The sequence below is a fragment of the Leucopleurus acutus genome, assembly GCF_964270905.1.
Source record: "Leucopleurus acutus genome assembly, chromosome: 2".
Lineage (NCBI taxonomy): Eukaryota > Metazoa > Chordata > Mammalia > Artiodactyla > Delphinidae > Leucopleurus > Leucopleurus acutus.
Genome location: NC_139143.1, coordinates 160,355,624 through 160,376,404, shown reverse-complemented (window position 1 = coordinate 160,376,404; position 20,781 = coordinate 160,355,624). Strand labels below are relative to the sequence as shown.

The window sequence follows — 20,781 nt, the reverse complement described above, 5'->3', positions numbered from 1 at the left end:
GCATAAAAGCCCACAAAAAGAATGTGAGTGAAGCTGAAAGGGCCTTGAATAGAAGCCTGTAAAACGTTGGGGTCTAAAGGATTCTGTACTAGTCTATTTTGCACTATCTCTGGCGCTATTAGTCTGAGGTGGCAATGCTTCCACCAGAATGAAACTTGGGGGGTTTTCTATGAATACTATTGAAATTTACTTCATTAGCTAAAAGCCACAATCACAAATCTCTTGAAGATAAGACCTTCTCTACTTTGGGCTTCCTGTATAGCTGCTGTGAGACAATGCCCTTAAGATTCGTAAAAATCTTACTGTTTAAGGAAGAGTATCTGTGAGACTTGCCCTTACGATTTTTAGAGGGCCTTTTGGTCTGAAAGAGACTATGAAGCATAGTCTTAAATCATTCTGACATCTTAACAAAAGATTTTTATTGTCCCATTCTGGATTTGACCCTTTCTTAATTTAGAACTATTTGCCTTCTGGAGAGACTGGAAATGAGAAGCATTTCCAGACTGTGAGTGCTGGACTTTTTTATTTGCTATGTTTGTTTTTGAAGCTCATCTCTCTCATCTGACACTTTTATCATAGGCAGTGAGAAGCCAGGTGGCACTTCATTACTTTGTCTGGAAATCTCCTTATACTTCACTGAGTTCATCAGGTACATTTCCTAGTTCCATGTTACTGCAGGTGACAGTGTTACCAGACTTTCCATCACTACCTAGCAGGTGTCTCCTGTCCGCCATCTTCCAATAAGATTTTCCTCACTTTCCTTTAAGCCCTCACTGACTTTTAGGCTTCTATTCTCAAGTTTCTAAGAGATTAATTCTGGCAGAAGCATTGCTAGCTCAGATTAAAAGGGGCAGAGATGGTACAAAATGGAAAGAATTCTTTGAACCCCCAACCTTTTACAATCAGGAGGAAGACTGAGAAGGCAATCTCAGATTTCCTATGGAAAAGGAAGGATGATTCAGAGGACAAAACCAAAGAGCCATGGAAACAACTCCCAGAAAGTAGTATTGGATCTAATTAAGGAATTGGCAACATATGCCCAGCTGGATTTCAGAATTCCTATAAACCAGTGACTGTTACGTGCCTCCAGCTTTTTTCCCCTTTGAATGAATGTATCTATAAGTTATCCTATGCCTACCCCATCACCGTATGCTGGGCATGTGGGGAGTAGACAACATGTTTCTTTAGGTCACAGGTCTTCGGTCTGAGAAGAACTACACTCAAGGAGCTATATCTGAGAAACTGCACCTGAGAGGTCTCATTTGCACCTGGATCTGACTTAGATGATGAGATGCCAGATCTGGAGCCCAATGTTGTAAGGGATGAGACCTTTAATGGGGAATCTTGCAAGGGGAAGAATAAATCTTCCAAGTGGTAAAAATGTAAATAATTTATGTCCAGAAAGTGGACTGATGTGGTTTTAAAATATGGTCCATAATTCTTTGACCCTCCTCCCAGCAAGATGTGGGGTCTACTCCCCTTCTCTTGAATCTGGGCTCTGTGACCGCTTGATCCATAGAATATGATATGGGAATGATGCTCTGTTGATTTGGGGGCTCAAGCCTTAAGAAAATGGTAGCCTCCACTTCCTGTTTCTTGAGACACTTGCTCTTGGAATCCAGTCACCCTGGGATGAGGAAGCCCAAGATACCTTTTGGAGGCATCCGTGGAGAGAAGAACCAACGGCCAGCACCAATTTTGTTAGCCGCATGAATGGATCATCTTGGAAGTGGACCCAACTGGACCCCCAGTTGAACCACCTCAACTGATGCAATGTGGAAGAGAGATGAGCTGCCTCTGCTTTAATTACAGTACAGTCGAATATACTGATATTACCTTTTCCAGGAATATAAAGGTTACATACTTTTTCTAATTTATGCTTATTGTCTTATTTTAAAAATCCTTCCCAATCTTAAGGTCATAAAGGTATTTTTGTATATTGTCATGTTTTGGTTTTCTACTGCATCCACGATATCAGAATTAGAGGCTGAAGAAAAGATTCAGAGAAGGGTGCAGCGTGGAAGGAACCTGGAAGTAGCCACTTCATCCTGACAACAAGTAAAAAGCTGAACAACCTGCAAAATCAACTATCCTTTTTAGATCCATCAGAGAACTGAGGTCACAGGGCAAACTGCTGCTCCCCACCAAGAGACAGACCGGTGAACACAGAGACTCACAATGTACTAAAAAGAAACCGCCACAGGAACTTGTGCAGAGGTAGGAAAATCTGAACTATAGGGTTCCTACTGGAAGCTCTGTGTGAACAAGTCTAAGAGTTAAAAACTCCAGGGGGGATCCAATCATGGGGTGCGGGTGGTCCCACACTTTTGTGAGTTTTACCTCCAGAAGCTCGACCAGGTTCTCACAGTGAATATCGGAGAAAAATGCCCTCATGCTTCCAGCAGTGGGAGGGGGGAAAAGGAGCCATTTAAAAATATGCCAGACCATTCTGTCCTTCTTAACAAGGCCTACCCTCAGGAGAAATTATTTTACCAGAACTTAATCTGCTGGGATTTGATCAGAGCTTAATCTACCTGGGGGAAGGGAAATAACCAACTGCAGCCCCCTCCAGCCATCCTGCCCCATCTAAGGGGCATGAGGGGGACTAAGAAGCACTGGTAAAGTTCACAGTCCAAGAGCACAGTCTCACCGAAGGACTGAGACCTAATCATAGGACTATAGAATACTTCTCCTCCCCTCATACCTTACCATTATTACTAAAGGCCTATTTATAAGGTAAACTAAAAGGCAAAAAAATGAAGTTTGAAGAGACAGAGCAAGCATCAGAACTAGACTCAGGCATGGCAGGGATGTTGGAATTATTATTATTTTTAAAATTTTTATTTATTTATTTATTTATGGCTATGTTGGGTCTTCGTTGCTGCCCACAGGCTTTCTCTAGTTGCGGCGTGTGGTCTTCTCATTGCGGTGGCTTCTCTTGTTGTGGAGCACGGGCTCTAGGTGCGCGGGCTTTAGTAGTTGTGGCTCTCAGGCTCAGTAGTTGTGGCTCATGGGCTCTAGAGTGCAGGCTCAGTAATTGTGGCACACAGGCTTAGTTGTTCCGCGGCATGTGGGATCTTCCCAGATCAGGGCTCAAACCCGTGTCCCCTGCATTGGCAGGCGGATTCTTAACCACTGCGCCACCAGGGAAGTCCCTGGAATTATTAGATTAAAAATTTAAAACAACTATGATTAAGATGCTAAGTGTTCTAATAGATAAAGCAGACAGCATGCAAAACAGATGGACAATGTATGCAGAAAGTTGGAAATTCTAAGAAAATAAAAAATCAATGCTAGAGATCAAAAACACTGTAACAGACATGAAGAATGCCTTTGATGGGCTAATTAGTGGACTGGACACAGCCAAGGGAAGAATCACTGAACTTGAGGACATCTCAATAGAAACTTCCAAAACTGAACAGCAAAGAAAAAAGAAGACTGAAAAAAAAAGCCTCCACCCAGAATAGACTGGGTGTCCAAGAACTGTGGGACAACTACAAAAGGAGTAACATACACATAATGGGAATACCAGAAGGAGAAGAAAGAAAGGAATAGAAGAAACATTTGAAGCAATAATGACAGAGAATTTCCCCCAATTAATGTCAGACACCAAAGCACAGATTAGGAAGGTCAGAGAACACCAAACAGGATAAATGACACAAAAAAACCACATGTAGGCATATTACATTCAAAAATGCAAAAAATCAAAGCTAAAAAATCTTGAAAGATTTCAGAGGAAAAAACCATCTTACCTATAGAGGAGCAACAATAAAAAAATTACATCCTTAGAAACCATGTGAGCAAGAAGAGAAGGGAGTGAAATATTTAAAGTGCTGAGAGAAAATACCCACCCACTTAGAATTCTATCCCTCGAAAAATTAAAGTGAAGGAGAAACAAAAACTTTCTCAGGGACTTCCCTGGTGGCACAGTGATGCGCCTAGAGCCCATGCTCCGCAACAAGAGAAGCCACCGCAATGAGAAGCCCTCACAACGCAACGAGGAGTCGTCCTTGCTCACCGCAACTACAGAAAGCCCGTGCGTGGCAACGAAGACCCAACACAGCCAAAAACAAATAAATAAATAAATTTATAAACAAAACAAAACAACTTTCTCAGACAAAGAAAAACTGATGGAGTTTGTTGCTTGTAGATCTGCCCTGCAAGAAATGTTACAGGAATTCCTTAGAGAGAAGGAAAATAACATAGGTCAGAAACTTGGCTCTACACAAAGAAAAGAGCATCAGAGACAGAATAGGTGAAGGCAAAATAAGAACTTATTATTTTTTTTAAAGATTTTTTTTTTGACATGGACCATTTTTAAAGTTTTTATTGAATTTGTTACAATATTGCTTCTGTTTTATGTTTTGGTTTTTTGGCCACAAGGCATGTGGGATCTTAGACCCCCAACCAGGTATTGAACCTGCACCCTCTGCACTAGAAGGTGAAGTCTTAACCACTGGACCGCCAGGGAAGTCCCCTCATTCTTAACTGATCTAACAGATAACAGTTTGTTCAAAATAAAAATAGTAATGATGTATTTGTGTATGCTTATGTATATATACATGTACGTGCTTATACATACTTATGTCTAAGTGAAATGAATGACAGTAATCATACAAAGGATGGACAGGAGGAATTAGGATTCTTATTATATCTGTGAAGTGGTATAGTGTTATTTGAAAACAGACTTGGGTTATAATGTTATTTGCAAACTCAAGGGTAATCATTTAAAAAAGTAAAAGAAGAAATATAACTGATATGCTAAGAAAGGAGAAAAAGTGGAATCATATAAAATGCTCAGTTAAAACCACAAAAGGCAGAAGAAGAGTGGAAGACAAAAATAGGAACAAATTACAAAGGCAAAAAAATAGAAAACTGTAACAATTATGGTAGATATTTATCCAACTATATCAATAATCATTTTAGATGTCAATGGTCTAAATAAACTAGTTAAAAGAAAGAGATTTTCAAACTGGATCAAAAAACAAGACCCAACTCTATGATGTTTATAAGAAACCCACTTTAAATATAAAGACACATATAGATTAAAAGTAAAGGGATGGAGAAAGATATGCCATGCTAACACTAACCAAAGGAAAGTGGGAGTAGCTGTATTAATTTCAGATAGAGCAGATTTCAGAGCAAGGAAAGTTATCACAGATAAAGAGGGGCATTACATGATATAAAGGTCAAATATCTAAGAAGACATGTCAGTCCTTACTGTGTATGCACCTAACAACAGAGTATCAAAATACAGGAGGCAAAAATTGATAGAACTGCAAGGAGAAACAGGTGAATCCACTATTACAGGTGGACACTTCAACATCCCTCTATCAGAAATGGACAGATTCAGCAGGCAGTAAGGACACTGTTAAACTCAATAGCACCATCAATAAACTGGATATAATTGGTATTAGAGGCTATTTCACCCAACAACAGCAGAACACACATTCTTCTCAAGCTCACATGGAACATACACCAAGATGGACCACATTCTGGGCCATAAAATACACCTTAACAAATTTAAAAGAGCAGAAATCATATAATATGTCTGTTCTTAGACCACAATGGAATAAAACCAGAAATCAGTAACAGAAAGATAAGTGAAAAATCCCTAAATACTTGGAGCTTAAACAACACATTTCTAAATAACACATGGGTCAAAGAAGAAATCTCAAGAGAAATTTAAAAATATTTTGAACTAAATGAAAATGAAACTATAACTTATCAAAATTTGTGGGATACAGCCAAAGCAGTGAATCGAGGGAAATTTATAGCATTGAAAGCATACGCTATAAAAGAAGAAAGATCTAAAGTCAATAATCTAAGCTTCCACTTCAGGAAATTAGAAAAAGAAGAGCAAATTAAATCCAAAGTAAGCATAATAAAAGAAATAATAAAAATTAGTGCACAAATCAATGAAATTGAAAACAGGAAGTCAACAGAGAAAAATCAAGGAAAGCTGCTTCCTTGAAAAGGTCAATAAAATTGATCAGCCTTTAGACATGCTAATAAAAAAGAGAGATGACACAAATTACTAATATCAGACATGAAAGAGATGGATCACTACATGGATCACTACAGGTCCATGGTCATTAAAAGGGTAATATAAAGAATACTATGAATAATTCTATGCTGACAAATTTGATAATCTAGATGAAATGGACCAATTTGGTGAAAGACACAATCTACCAAAACTCACACAAAAAGAAAAAGACAATCTGAATAGACCTATATTTATTAAAGAACCTGAATCAGTAATTAATCACCTTCGAAAACAGAAAGCATCTGGCTCAGATGGGTTCACTAGAATTCTACCAAACATTTAAAAATGCATTTTACCAATTCTCTCTAATCTCTTTCAGAAAACAGAAGCAGAGAAAATACTTCTTAACTCATTTTATGAGGCCAGCATTACCCTAATACCAAAACCAGACAATGACTTCACAAGAAAAGAAAATTAGAGACCAACATCTCTCATGAACATACATGCAAAAATCCTTAACAAAATACGAGCAAATTGAATTCAACAATATATAAAAAGAATTATACACTACAACCAAATGGAGTTTAACCCAGGTATGTAAAACTGATTCAACATTTGAAAATCAATGTAATCCATCACATCAACAAACTAAAGAAGAAATATCACATGATACCAATAGATGCAGAAAAAAACATTTGACAGAATCAAAGACCCATTCATGATGGAAACTCTCAGAAAACTAGGAAGAGAGGGAAACTTCCTCAACTTCATAAATAACATCAACAAAAACCCTACAGCTAACATCATACTTAATGGTGAGAAACTAGAAGCTTTCCCACTAAGATCAGGAACAAGGTAAGGATGTTCCCTCTTACCACGAGTTTTCCACATTGTACTAGAAGTCCTAACTAATGTAATAAGACAAGAAAAGGAAATGAAAGGTGTACAGTTTGGGAAGGAAGAAATAAAACCCCCTTTATCTGTAGAAGACATGATTGTCTATGTAGAGAATGCAAAAGCACTGACAAAAGAAAATTCCTGGAACTAATAAGCAGTTACAGCAAGACTGCAGAGTATAAGGTTAATACACAAAAGTCAATCACTTTCATATATAACAGCAATGAATAGGTGGAATTTGAAATTAAAAACAATACCATTTACCTTAGCACCTTCAAAAATAAAATACTTAGGTATAAATCTAACAAAATACGTACAAGATTTATATGAAGAAAACTACAAAACTACAAAACTCTGATAAACGAAATCAAGAAAGAACTAAATAAATGGAGAGATATCCCCATGTTCATGGATAAGAAAATACTGTCAAGATGTCCATTCTTCCCAACTTTATCTATAGATTCAAGGTAATCCCAATCAAAATCCCAGCAAGTTATTTTGTGGCTATCAACAAACTGATTCTAATATTTATATGGAGAGGGAAAAACCCTGAAGAGCCAACACAATATTGAAGGGAAAGAACAAAGTTGGAGGACTGACACTACCCAACTTCAAGAGAGTACGGTATTGGTAAAAGAAGAGCCAAATCAATGGAACAGAATAGAGAGCACAGAAATAGTTCCACACAAATACAGTCCACTGATCTTTGACAAAGGAGCAAAGGCAATACAATGGAGCAAAGACAGTCTTTTCAACAAATAATACTGAAACAACTGGATAGCCACGTGCAAAAAAAGGAACCTAAACATAGACTTTGCACCCCTCACAAAAATTAACTCAAAATAGATCACAGACTTAAATGTAAAATTCAAAACTATAAAACTCCTAGAAGATAATATAGGAGAAAACGAAGATGACCTTGGGTATGCCAGTGACTTCAGATATAACACCAAAGGCAGGATCCCTGAAAGAAATAATTGATAGGCTGGACTCATTAAAATTAAAACCTTCTGCTCTGTGAAAGCCAATGTCAAGAGAGTGAGAAGATAAGCTACAGATTGGGAGAAATTATTTGCAAAAGACAGATCTGATAAAGGACTGTTATCCAAATACACAAAGAACTCTTAAAACTCAGCAATAAGAAAACAAACAACCTGATTAAAATATGTGCCAAAGTTGTTAATAGACACCTCACCAAAGAAGATACACAACTGGAAAATAAGTATATGAAAAGATGCTCTACTCTACATGTCATTAGAGATATGCAAATTAAAACAACAATGAAATACTACTATACACCTATTTGTTCTGGCCCAAATCCAGAACACTGACACCATCAAATGCTAGCGAGAATGTGGAGCAACAAATGAACGCTCATTCACTGCTGGTTGGAACGCAAAATGATACAGCCACTTTGAAGGCAGTTTGACAATTTCTTACATAACCAAATATACTCTTACTATGTGATCCAGAAATCGCGTTCCTTGGTATTTACCCAAAGGAAGTGAAAACTTGTTTTCACTAAAACCTGCACATGAATGTTTATAGCAGCGTAATTCATAGTTGCCAAAACTTGGAAACAACCAAGATGTCCTTCAGTAGGTGAACGGATAAATAAACTATTGGTATAGCCAGACAATGGTATGTTGTTATCTAGCACTAAAAAAAAAAAAAAAAAGAACTATCAAGCTATGAAAAGGCACAGAGGAAATTTAAATGTATATTGCTAAGTGAAAAGGCCAATCTGAAAAGACTACATACTGAATGATTTCAACTTTATGACATTCTGGAAAAGGCAAAATTATAAAGACAGTAAAAAGGTCACTAGTTGCCAGAGATTAGTGGGGAGGAAAGAATGAATAGGCAGAGCAAAAAGGATTTTTAGGGCAGTTAAATTATTTTGTAGGATCCTATCATGGTGGATACATGTCATTATATATTTGTCAAAATCCATAGAAAGTATAACACCAAGAGAGAACTCTAAGGTAAACTATGGACCTTGGGTGATAATGACGTGTCAGTGCAGGTTCATCAATTGAAACAAACATACTGCTCTGGTGGGGGATGTTGGTAATGGAGAAGGCCATGCATGTGTGGGAGCAGGGGGTACACGGGAAAGCTCTGTACCTCCTGTACTTAAAAAAAACAGTCTAGTAAAAAGTTCAGAAAACAAAAAAGAGTTCTTCATAGCCGATGCAAACATCCAAGAATGGGTAAGCAGAGTGTAAGGCTTTCCTAAATGTATGTGACCAAATTCCTAAATGTATGTAAAATCCCTTTATGCAGAGCATTTTGCAGGACTGGTTTTCTACCAAATACCCTTTGGAAAATGCCACTAGAGTAATAAATAATGACACTTTTACAAGCAAAATGCCAGGAACAAGAAACTCAATACAAAGTTTAGAGGACAGAGTTGAGGAAAGCTTGAAGAAAGTTGAGCAAAAAGACAAAGAGAATAGGAATAAGAATAAAGAGGGTCAAGAATATAGAGGACGACTTCAGGAGGTTCAACATCTGAATAACATGTATGCCAGGAACAGTGAATAGAGAAAAAGTGGGAGAAAATCATTGATGAATTTAAGAAAGTTTCAAGAAATCAAATAATGGAATAGGCATACTATGTGTCCACATGGTAGGTAAAAATACATCCTAGGTGAAATTTCAGAATAATGGGGATGAAGAGAAGCTTCAAAGGGAATAAACAGGTTTCACACAAAACGAAAGATATAAATTTAAGAAAGATTACATGGGAAAATAAAGATGTGGGAAGGAGCAAACTGGGGATAACACAAAAGAGAGGTGAAGAGGTTGTCAAGGAACTCAGAAGGCTCCAGGAGAGATTTCTTTTAGAGTTTGAAATGGATAGAATATAAAACGTGCTTGAACATAAAGAAAGATGTATATGGCAGTAAGAGAGTTTAAGGCTGAGTTAATAAGTATATAGCAAAATAAACACATAACAAAGAAATCAAGATTTACTCTAAAACAAAATTTTGTACAATAAAGGAAAAGTAATCATAGTACTCTACAGTTCAACTGAGAATAGCCTATAACAAGTTACAATACAAATGAATGAATTTCAATCTAATCACAATTCTAATATCATAGTATTAAGATACACAAGCATGTGTGGGTGGGTTAACGGGTAAGGAGATGAAGAGTTAAATCCTGGGTTGCCAAAAAAAAAAGAAAAGGAAGAGTTAAAGTGTGTTGTCAGTTGAAAATGCCTCAAGCTAAAAAAAAGAAAAAAAAAGCAATATAAACATTCCACTTACATACATGGAGATAAATAAAAGAATCAGCTAAATTAAAAGTGATTGCCTTTGGTGAGAAGTAAATGACAGGGGTATAGAGGGGACTGTTCGTCTTGTTTTTGTAATAATTCTTGTAGGCCTATTGTTCCTTTAAACTATTAGCATGTATATAGCTCTGATCAAAATAACTCTTAAAAAGTGTTGTGCAGTTAAAAGAACCCCGAAAGGTTGGTAATAAAGGATATAGTGTAGCACACAGCTTTCAATCTATGATAGCTTTTAAAAAAAATTAATTAATTTTTGGCTGCACTGGGTCTTTGTGGCTGCACGTGGGCTTTCTCTAGTTGCGGTGAGCAGGGGCTACTTTTCATTGCAGTGCATGGGCTTCTCATTGCAGTGGCTTTTCTTGCTGCAGAGCAATGGGCTCTAGGCGCGCAGGCTCAGTAGTTGTGGCGCACAGGATTAGTTGCTCCCCAGCATGTGGGATCTTCCCGGACCAGGGCTCGAACCCATGTCCCCTGCCTTTGCAGGCAGATTCTTAACCACTGCGCCACCAGGGAAGTCCCTATAATAGCTTTTATTGTTAACATTTGAAGGGTCTATAAAGGTAACTTGGACTAATCGTATCGTTGTATAGGTGTGGAAACTGAGGCTCAGAAAAGGAAGTGACATCAAGGTCACACAGAAAGAGCAAAGGTCCAACTGGGGTGGTGAAACAGTGATCAGTCAAGACTGCGATAGTCAAGACTGCGATCCTGGCCAAGAACAGGAAACAGGGATACAAAGTCAAGTTGCCACTTTTCCTAGGCTATGAGATTCAGACCAAGGGAGGGATTGCCAGCTTCGAGACTGCCAGAAGAGATGGTCTACATCATTTAAACCGAAAAGTGAGGCACAGTCATGAAGCTCCCACTGCTATGAATCTTCTAGGTTTTGTTAAAAAGGCATCCAGGCACCTAAGTGATATTTAGAAGGATATGGAGTAAACCAAGCAGGTATGCAGGCACCTAGGGGGCGTGTCATGAGGCTGGAAAATGTAATCAGTATCTTCACCAAGGTGTTCATCTACCTTTACTTCCTCTTCCATGGAGCTTAGGGTCAAAGCTCCTAAGCTTTGTTCACTAATCTAATGCCACTTTTGGACTAAGCAAACCCAGTAACTAGCTGGGGCTAGATGCATAAGATACATTTGGAGAAATCACATGATAGTACCCTGACTAGAGCTGGACATAAATGCCACTGCAGGCTCTGTTGTTTTCCAAAGGTTATTTGGGGAGGAAACTATAGCTGGCCTTCCCTTCAAGTGCTAACATTCTAGGATTTGGGCGGAGACAAATTCAACTCCTAAGAAAAAGACTACCCTAACTTCCATGGGGATCATTCCAATTGCTTAGATTTCCCTAAGAAGATGGAGTTTCTGCAGAGTAACAAAAGTAAGGTTTCACATATGTATCTTAATTTAGACATAAAAAATGAGTATTGTTCTTTTTAGTTACCCCACAGGGTATATCTATGTTTATCTATTCTAAAGGGGTAGCTCTTTTAGAGTTACCTCCCTATATAGTTTACGAAATGGGAACAGATACGCACAACCCAGGTGGTTACGCACCCACTTTAGTTACCAGATTTTGCTTTCAATCAAACGAGCACGGAAATACTTTCACAGCACCAAGATTTGCCACCATCAATGACGTTAAAAAAAAAAAACAGAGCAGTGTCATACATATATGAGTGGTGGCAGAATTATTATTGTGCTGGAAGGGTTCTGGAAGGGATCACTAAAGAGGGAGCACCCCAAACTGGAAAGGATGGGTATAATTACAAACTGGGCCAGGAAGCTCCTGGTGCTGGCCCCGTGTCCACCCCACCCCCATGCCCCAGATCCCCAACGCTGAGTTCACAGAACATCTACCCAAGTTTCTTTGATTGTTTTGACAGAATGGAGGTTCCTCTGAAGTTATTTCAAAGTTAAAAAAAATTTTTTTTTAAGATTCTGTTTAGATTTATAAATGGATAGGGGGCTAATTATTGGTGCAGTAAAAGAGAAAATATAGACACTGGGGCCTGGGGCTTGTTGCAGCTAATACTGTGATCTGCTCTTACCTGTGGGGGCCTGCATGGCTGAGCTGGGGATGGTGGCAGCATCTTGGGGTACAGTGCTGGTATCCGGTTCAGGGGTGCTGGTTGTTGGTGAGGTGGGTGGTGGGTTCAGCAAAGTCCGAGGTTTCCTCTGTCAAAATGGATGGGGAAAAGTTTCTACCCATGATAGGTAACTTGTCTTCTCATTCCTCTATTCTTAGTACTTAATTCACGCATGAAACTGAAATACATTTGTGGATGGGACTGTTTTAATCTTTTTTTTTACAGTTGATATATAGTTGATTTACAATGTTGTGTTAGTTTCTGGTGTACAGCAAAGTGATTCAGTTATATACTTATATATGTGTATTCTTTTTCAGTTTCTTTTCCATAACAGGTTATTACAAGATATTGAATATAGTTCCCTGTGCTATACAGTAGGACCCTGTTGTTTACCTATCTTATATATAGTCGTGTGTATCTGGTAATCTCAAGCTCCTAATTTACCTCTCCCTGCACTTCCCCCTTTGGTAACCATAAGTTTGTTTTCTATGTCTGTGTGTCTGTTTCCTAAAAGTATTACAACTAAGTTCATTTGTAACATTTTCTCAGATTCCACCTATAAGTGATATCATATGATATATATTTTTTTCCACACAGCGTCTTGCCCAAAGCTGCAATACAGTAGATGTTTAATAAATACGTATAAGATTCTGGGTTTCTGTATAGCCACAGCTTAATTCACTATCTTTTCTACTGTATACAATATTATCATCTGAAGTCCAGGTTCTTTATTAGTTAGACAGAAAAAAGCAAAAAAAGGAAAAAAAATCCTGTGGCTTAAGTCTACTTTGACATTAGTTTGTTTCCCTCTGGTGAACAATGGAAACCTCCCTCCCCTAACTCCACAAACTACTTTCCCCTGCCTACCTCTTCAGCTTATCACCTGTCATTTCTTATCTTAAACCTTATACTCCAGTAATCTCTAACTATAGTAGTTCTCTCAAAACCTGCAGTTTTACCTGGTCCTTGCCTTGACAATAATAAACCATCCCTTTTGCCTGGAATACCCTTTTTTTTTTCCTTATAAATATCTGTTTATCCAGGAAGCTTTTCTGGATAAGCTTTACTGTCTCTTTTGTGCTATTTCTGTACTTTGTATTGTTGCATTTATCACAGTGTATTGTCAATATATATTTACATACTGGTGTCCCCTATTAGCCTGGCGTTCCTTGAGGGTCTGATTCTGTTTACCATTCCTACCTGGAACTCCGCATATGATAAGTGTCAATAAATGTCTTTCAATGAAGCATACAGTATAGAATACCAATAATGGGGGAAGTAATAAAAATGATTTGAGAAGAATCTAGTATCTCCTCTATGCTGGTCCAGGCAGTCTCTGGGGGAGAGAGATCTCAGAAGGCTTTTTCCAAGAAACAGTTTTCTAAAAGCCTTTCTGAATGCAAGGAAAACATAACCATTTCTGAGATCCAGAAATCCCTTCCTACTGAATGTCACATGTAGGGTCCACTGTGGGAGCTGTATAAACCTGACTGACTTCTAGGATGGCTCTGCTTGTGAAAGCAGTCATGCAAACTCTTACAGAACATTCAACGCACACACAGGATATGGATGTTTCCTCTCATTTTTTGATATTGCCACAAGTAAAAATCCAAATAAGCAATGAGTCAGGGAAGAAAGGAAATACCAGTTCAACTTCATTGAGTTGGTGGTAGGATTTCATGGGGTCCCTGAAGAAACAAACCTGGTGAGTTAGGTTCCCAAATATTGTAGAAAAAAGCAGAAAGATGTAAAGCTTTATTACTATTTGAGACAGGTGCATTTACATGTATTATATCTATTCATATATTAACGCAACTCCATTTTACTGGTGAGAAAACTGGGGCTCGTGGCCGTACTCAAAGCGTTCCCAAAGTCACACAGGTGGTAACAATTGGAGATGAGCTATAAATCTAAGTTTGTCTGGCTTCAAAGTCTATGCTCTTGTCACAAGACCACTTTGCTTCAAAAATGAACATGAGGGTTATATCATGGGTTAAGTAAAGGCATATACACTTACAGGAATAGGCAAAAGGACAGGAAAGGGAATTAGGGAGTCAAATGCCATGCCATGAAGTACAGTATTAGATGAGAATTATTGCTACCAGGAGGATTGGAAAGAAAGAGGACTTGGGCTACTGTGTTAGGACTTCCTGAGAAAGCAGAGCTGAGGCAATCAGAGAATCATAGTTCTTAGGTTTTGAAGGATCTTAAAGGTTACTTAATCCAACTATCCATCTAACACTTCTACTTTCCACTCCTTGAAAACATCCCTCCCAGTAGTCACCTGGTACCTGATGAAATACCTCTAGTGATGGGAGATCACTACTTGCATTTTGAAATAGATTTAACTGTTCCTTTTATATTGAGACAAAGTCTGTCTGCTTGAGTTTCTGCTCATTGGTTCTGGTTCTGTCTTTGGAACCTCAGAGACAAGTTTTCTCTGTTTTTAATCTGTCAAGGTGCCTTCACATCGTCAAAAGCATGACTTCCCTGGCCTTGGAATCTTTAGAGCCTTCAGCCAGCCTCTCCTCCACAACATGAGAATGAGAAGACCGTAATGGACACAAAAATGAACCCCTGGGTTTGGGGTTAGTGGTAATAGATCAGGAGCATTATGTGTTACATAGAAGGATTAGGATGTGACATCAAGAATTCAAAACCAATAAATAAGAGATAATCTCAATTGGAACATCATCGCTAAAATCCATCCATCCATCCATCCATGCATGCATACATCCATCCATCTTGCATATACTGAACATTTCCCAAGAGATTGGGATATAGGGCACTGCAGAAGAAAAAGAGAAAAAAAGACTAGATTCCTGACCTTGAAGAGCTTATATTCGAGAAGGACTGAGGTCAGCTGGAGCTAATAAACAAAACAAACCCACCCAACCAACCAAACCTAGGGAGGAACTTATGAAATTAGAAAGGAATGCCTAGGGAGAACTGGGTATCATTTCTAAACTGGAACTCAGGTAGTCTAGTGTGGGAGGGAGTTGCAGAGAAATTCCCTGATAGTTAAGAAGTGAGTGGAGAAAGAAGGTGATGCCAAAGGAAGCCCTAGAGAAGCAGCTGAGTAGGTTTCATACCAATGGTTTCCCTAGGGAAGATACACATGGAGAACTGGTCATGACTAAAAGGTGATACTTTCTAACAGTGCTCAGTGAAGCTCGACCAAGCAGTCTTTTCCTACACCAGAGGTAAGTGTTAACCTCCCTCAGGAAATGTGAGAGAGTGAATATGTGGTAGGGCAGCAGTGACCTTAGAACTAGAAGATCTGGAGACCCATCTCTGTAGCCCTTGCCATTTATTAGCTATGTGACCATAGTGAAGTCATTTCACATCTTTAAGTCTCAACTTATTTGACTATTTAATAACATTAACACTACTCATCTCCAAGGGTTTTGTGAAGATCATGTGATATATAGTGGTGTCAGGTACAGAGCCTGATACTTAGTAAATATTCAATAATTTTCTTTCTTTCTTCTTCTTTTCTTTTTTTTTTTTTTTAAAAGAAGGTACAGGGACAGAAAAATAAATACATTTACAGAGTCACTTTTCTCTTTCTGTTCACATACCTGGGCATCCACTCTGGGTAGGTTAAAAACAATTAGGAGCAGGGCCTTCCATCTATGGAAGATATTAGACCAGAATTCCCATGAATGTAACTTTCAAAGTAAAAATTTGTTTCTTATCCATACTATCTTATCTGTAACATTACCAACTCCCAGGTAAGTAGCTAAAGTAGGGATGACAATATAGGAGATTCTTCTTAAAAGCATACACAAGGGGGAGAGTAGGGCCAGACACATCCCTTTCTAAGATGGATGGATACGGATGAGTTACCCCTTTATAACCATTTATCCCGTGCTGGCAAACCCCCATTTTTACCTACCTTACTGCCAGGTTTGGGACCCCTCTTCTTTGGGAATTTCAAAGGTTCAGCTGACTTGGATGGGGTAGAGATGGGATGGGGAATTAGGGGCTTGGGTGTCCGGCCCCGCTTCTTTCCTGGTTTACGCCCCCTCTGCCCTGGTTGAGGCTCCAAGGCAGTTTTGGTGTTGCTGTGGATGCCGGGCTTCTCAGTGTTCGCCTCGGATGCAGGATAGGGATTCTTTGGAATCACAACTGCAAGAAAAAGACTCATTCTAACACCCCCTCTTCCCACTTGCATTCCCATCCCAGCCAGAGGGAAAAAAAGACTTGCTACTTCTGCTTGGATAGTTTTATCCCAGGAAGCTAGTTTCTTGGCATCTGACCTAAATGGTAGAAAATCTCAGAAGAGAACTGAATTTTGATCGGCCAGAATTGGAAGTTTTAATTATTTCTGGCAGATGCAGAAAAAATTAAACTGTTCTCCCCAAGGAATCTAGTTAAAGCATATAAACACAGGCTCAGAGATGGAATGGATCTCACCTACAATCTTCTCCTGCTAAGAATGAAGATCTGAGGCCCAGAGAGGAAATGATGCCTTCCCTAGGTTATACAGTGAGTTGGGATAAGGACTTATGTTTTGAAACTGGGCCCTGACAACCAAATCAGGGATTTTCTATATCAATCTACTTAAAGTTTTAGTGTGATTATTGCAGTGAGGAGTAGTGAAACACATGGAAATATATACATCTGATAGCATATTTCCTTACCTTAAAAATCTTTGCTCCATATTACCTTTAAGGTAAAGTCCAAATTCTTTATTCTGATATCCAAAGACTTTTGTGACTCTGCCCCTGCCTTGCTCTCCAGTTATGTCTGATGTCATTTCCTATCACCCACCCCCATGTTCTAGCTCCTCTGTTTTCTGAACACCAATTCGTTCATATATGTTGAGTTCTCTATTCTTCCTGGTCAGACATACATCAGTACTCAGTTTTCAACACTCAGCTCCAGGGCCACCTCCTTACTGAGGCCTTGTCTGACTATGTCCCAACTCCATCAGTATTCCACTTACTCCAAAACATTCTGTAGACACCTATGTTAGAGTACTTTCAGTTTTACTCCAATCCTTCTTCTCCTTAATTGAGAATTTTTCATGGTAAGGGGTAGCTAATTCTTTCCACAAAGTTATTAAGCACTTACTACAGGCTATGCACTAATCTAAGCACTGGGGTAGAACAGTGAACATAACAGACATAGTTTCCACTCTCATGGAGCTTATCTCCTAGTCGGGGGAGACAGAAAATAGGCAAGTAAGTATACAGTATAATGTTAGGTAAGTGCTATGATTAAAACTAAAGCAAGGTAAGGAGACAGAGGGGTGAGGAAAGTCCTCTTTGAGGAGGTGACGTTTGCACAGAGCTCCCAAATGAAATAAAGGCAAAGCCTTATGAAGATCTGAGGAAGATCCAAGTAGAGGGTATATAACAAGTGCAAAGATTCTGAGATGGAAACATGTTAACGTGTCTGAGAAATGGAAAGGAGGTCAGTATAGCTGGAATTGAGTGAGCGAAGGGGAGAGTGGTGGGAGATAAGGTTAGAAAGGGAGTAGTAATAAGATTGTGTGGGATTTTGTAGGCCATGAAAACGAATCCAAACTTATTTTAAGTCTAAAGGGAAGCCACTGGAGGGTTCTGAGCAGGGTGTGACTGGGTGTACTTAAAAGGAGCACTCTGGCTGTTCTGGGAGGGGACAAGAATAGAACTAGGGAGACAAGTTAATAAACTAATTACAGTGGGTAGGTAGAAGATGGTATTTCTTGTGCTTCCAGGTAGGATGTTATAGATCATGACAGTGTAACATTGCTGATGCAGCAACTAGAAAAAGTCAGATAAATTATCTTTAAAAGACATTGCATTGTTGTAAAAATCGTGAGGATTAGATGAACTGGAATTCCAGACCTGGGTGGAGAGGGCTCCTGAAGTAGCTGACACTGTTTACTTTCCTGAGGACATCTGCCAAATTTGGGCATGAACCGACAGTCAGGCTTGGCCTGTGCAGAGGAGCTCCACTGGAGGAAAGAAAAATCAGAGAGGCTCTGTGACAGATTGGAACTTGAGGAGTTCCATCTGTGTGGCCAGTTTTTCCCAAGGGACATTTGCTGAGTTCTGAGCCTGCATACTGGAGCTGCAAAGCTAGGCTGAGAGCTTCTAAAAAGGCAGAGTGAAAACTGCTATAATCTTGTGATTTCAGGAGACAAGGTTCCACTAGAAGGAGGAGGTCTACCTCTAGCACAGCTGATCTCCTCTTCAAGATAAATGTCATATTTTGAAATTGTAAGGACTGAAGGGTCAAAGAACCAAGCCCCAAACCTCTAAAGGGTAGGACAATCTCTTGCGGTTTTTCAGGACTATGAAGATGGAGACCCATTAGGTTCTCAGTCCAGAGCCCAAGAGGGACCAGGTGCAAGGAACATGGATATGAACCATAGGTACAATTCAGATCTGAACTAGCTCAATCCATGATTAGACTGAGGGGATCAGGCCCTTATCCTATTAGCCTAAAGGAAAGAGGAAAGGAAGAATTCTTTCTGATGGAAAATATCAGCTGGAGTCTCAACAGTTCTTTTTTTTTTTTTTTTTTTTTTGCGGTACGCGGGCCTCTCACTGCTGTGGCCTCTCCCACTGCGGAGCACAGGCTCCGGACGCGCAGGCTCAGCGGCCATGGCTCACGGGCCCAGCCGCTCCGCGGCATGTGGGATCCTCCCGAACCGGGGCACGAACCCGTGTCCCCTGCATCGGCAGGCGGACTCTCAACCACTGCGCCACCAGGGGAGCCCTCAACAGTTCTTTTATATAAAATATCCAGTGTGTGTGCATGTGTGTGCGTGTGTGTACGTATATACACATGACATAAAAAAAGGCAGAACAATGTGACTGGTAATCAAGAAAAATACAGACAATAGAAGACTCATGTATTATCCAGATAATGAAGCAGACTTTAAGATAACCATAATTAATATGGTTTTAAAAAGTAGAGGAAAAGATGAACAAAATGTAAGAAAAGATAAGTAATACTCACAGAAAACTGGAACCTATATAAAAAATTAAATGGACACACTAGAATAAAAGATACAATATTAAAAATTAAGAACTCATTGGATAGATTTAAGGGCAGACAAGACCCAGCAGAAGAATTACTAAATTTGAAGAAAAATCAATAGAAAACATGCAAAATGAAGCAAAAATATGGAAAAAACAGGTTAGAGCAATAGAGACATGTGGACACAGTCAGTAGATCCAAAATATGAGTAACTATAATCCCAGTGAGAGAAGACAGAGAGAATGAGGTAAAAGCAATATTTGAAGACTAATGAAAAAAGAGCTCAGCAATCCACAAGCAGCAAAAATACAAAAAAAACCCCAAAAATATACCAAAACACACCACTGTTAAACGGCTGAAAATAAAATACATAAAATACAAGTGAAATGAAAGACAAAGATAAATTTTTAAAAGCAGTTAGAGAGAAAAGGATTACTCTTACAGAAGCAATTGACTTTTTAATAGAAACTATGAAAGTAAGAAGCAATAGTTTTTTGTTTTTTTTTTTTTGAGATACGCAGGCCTCTCACTGTTGTGGCCTCTCCCGTTGCAGAGCACAGGCTCCGGACGCGCAGGCTCAGTGGCCATGGCTCACAGGCCTAGCCACTCCACAGCATGTGGGATCTTCCTGGACCGGGGCACAAACCCATGTCCCCTGCATCGGCAGGTGGACTCTCAACCACTGCGCCACCAGGGAAGCCCAGAAGTGATAGTTTTAAATGATAGTTTTCAAGGGACAAAATATATAAATTGCCAACCTAGAGTTCTATGTTTAGTGAAAATATCCTTCAAAAATGAAGGTGAAATAGTATGGAAACAATCTAAGTGTCTGTCAACAGATGAATAGATAAAGAAGATGTGGTGTATATATGTGTGTATATATATATATGTGGTATATATATATATGTGGTATATATATGTGGTATATATATATTGATATATATTGATAGATATATATATATTCCATATATATATAGAAAAGAATACTACTCAGCCATAAAAAAGTGAATTTTTTGCCATTTGCAGCAACATGGCTAGACCTGGAGAGCATTATGCTACGTGAAATAAGTCAGACAGAGAAAGACAAATACTGTATGATATCACTTATATGTGGAATCTAAAAAATACAACAACCTAGTGAATGAAACAAAAAAAGAAGCAGACTCACAGATATAGAGAACAAACTAGTGATTACCAGTAAGGGAGGGGAGGGGCAATATAGGGGTAGGGGGAAGAAACAGGGTTACCATGCAATTATAAAAAGTCATCTGTGTGAAACTTTTGAAAATTGTAAAGCACTACAGAATTTAAAGAATCTTTCATTCAATTAAAATTTTTTAAGAAAATGAAGGTGAAATAACTGTTTCAGAAAAATCAAAGCTGAGAGAATTTGTCACTAACAGACCTAAACTACAGGAAATAAAAATGAAGTTCTTCAGGATGAAGGAAAGTAATCACAGATGGAAAAAATACAACTGCAGGAAGGAAGGAAGAGCATAAGAAAGGGTAAATATGTGGATAGAT

General features: G+C 38.8%; 1 protein-coding gene across 7 annotated transcripts in view; it reads right to left on the bottom strand.

Annotated features, from left to right (window-relative positions):
* The window catches only part of SCMH1 (Scm polycomb group protein homolog 1), a 190,583-nt gene that overhangs the window by 26,211 nt on the left and 143,591 nt on the right, over positions 1 to 20,781 (bottom strand). For all 7 annotated transcript variants that reach the window (XM_082860565.1, XM_082860568.1, XM_082860567.1 and 4 more), the window contains 2 exons: positions 16,178 to 16,410; positions 12,241 to 12,367 (listed from right to left, as the gene is read on the bottom strand). In XM_082860565.1, the coding sequence (XP_082716691.1) occupies positions 12,241 to 12,367; positions 16,178 to 16,410 (360 nt within the window). The remainder of the gene's footprint in view (positions 1 to 12,240; positions 12,368 to 16,177; positions 16,411 to 20,781) is intronic.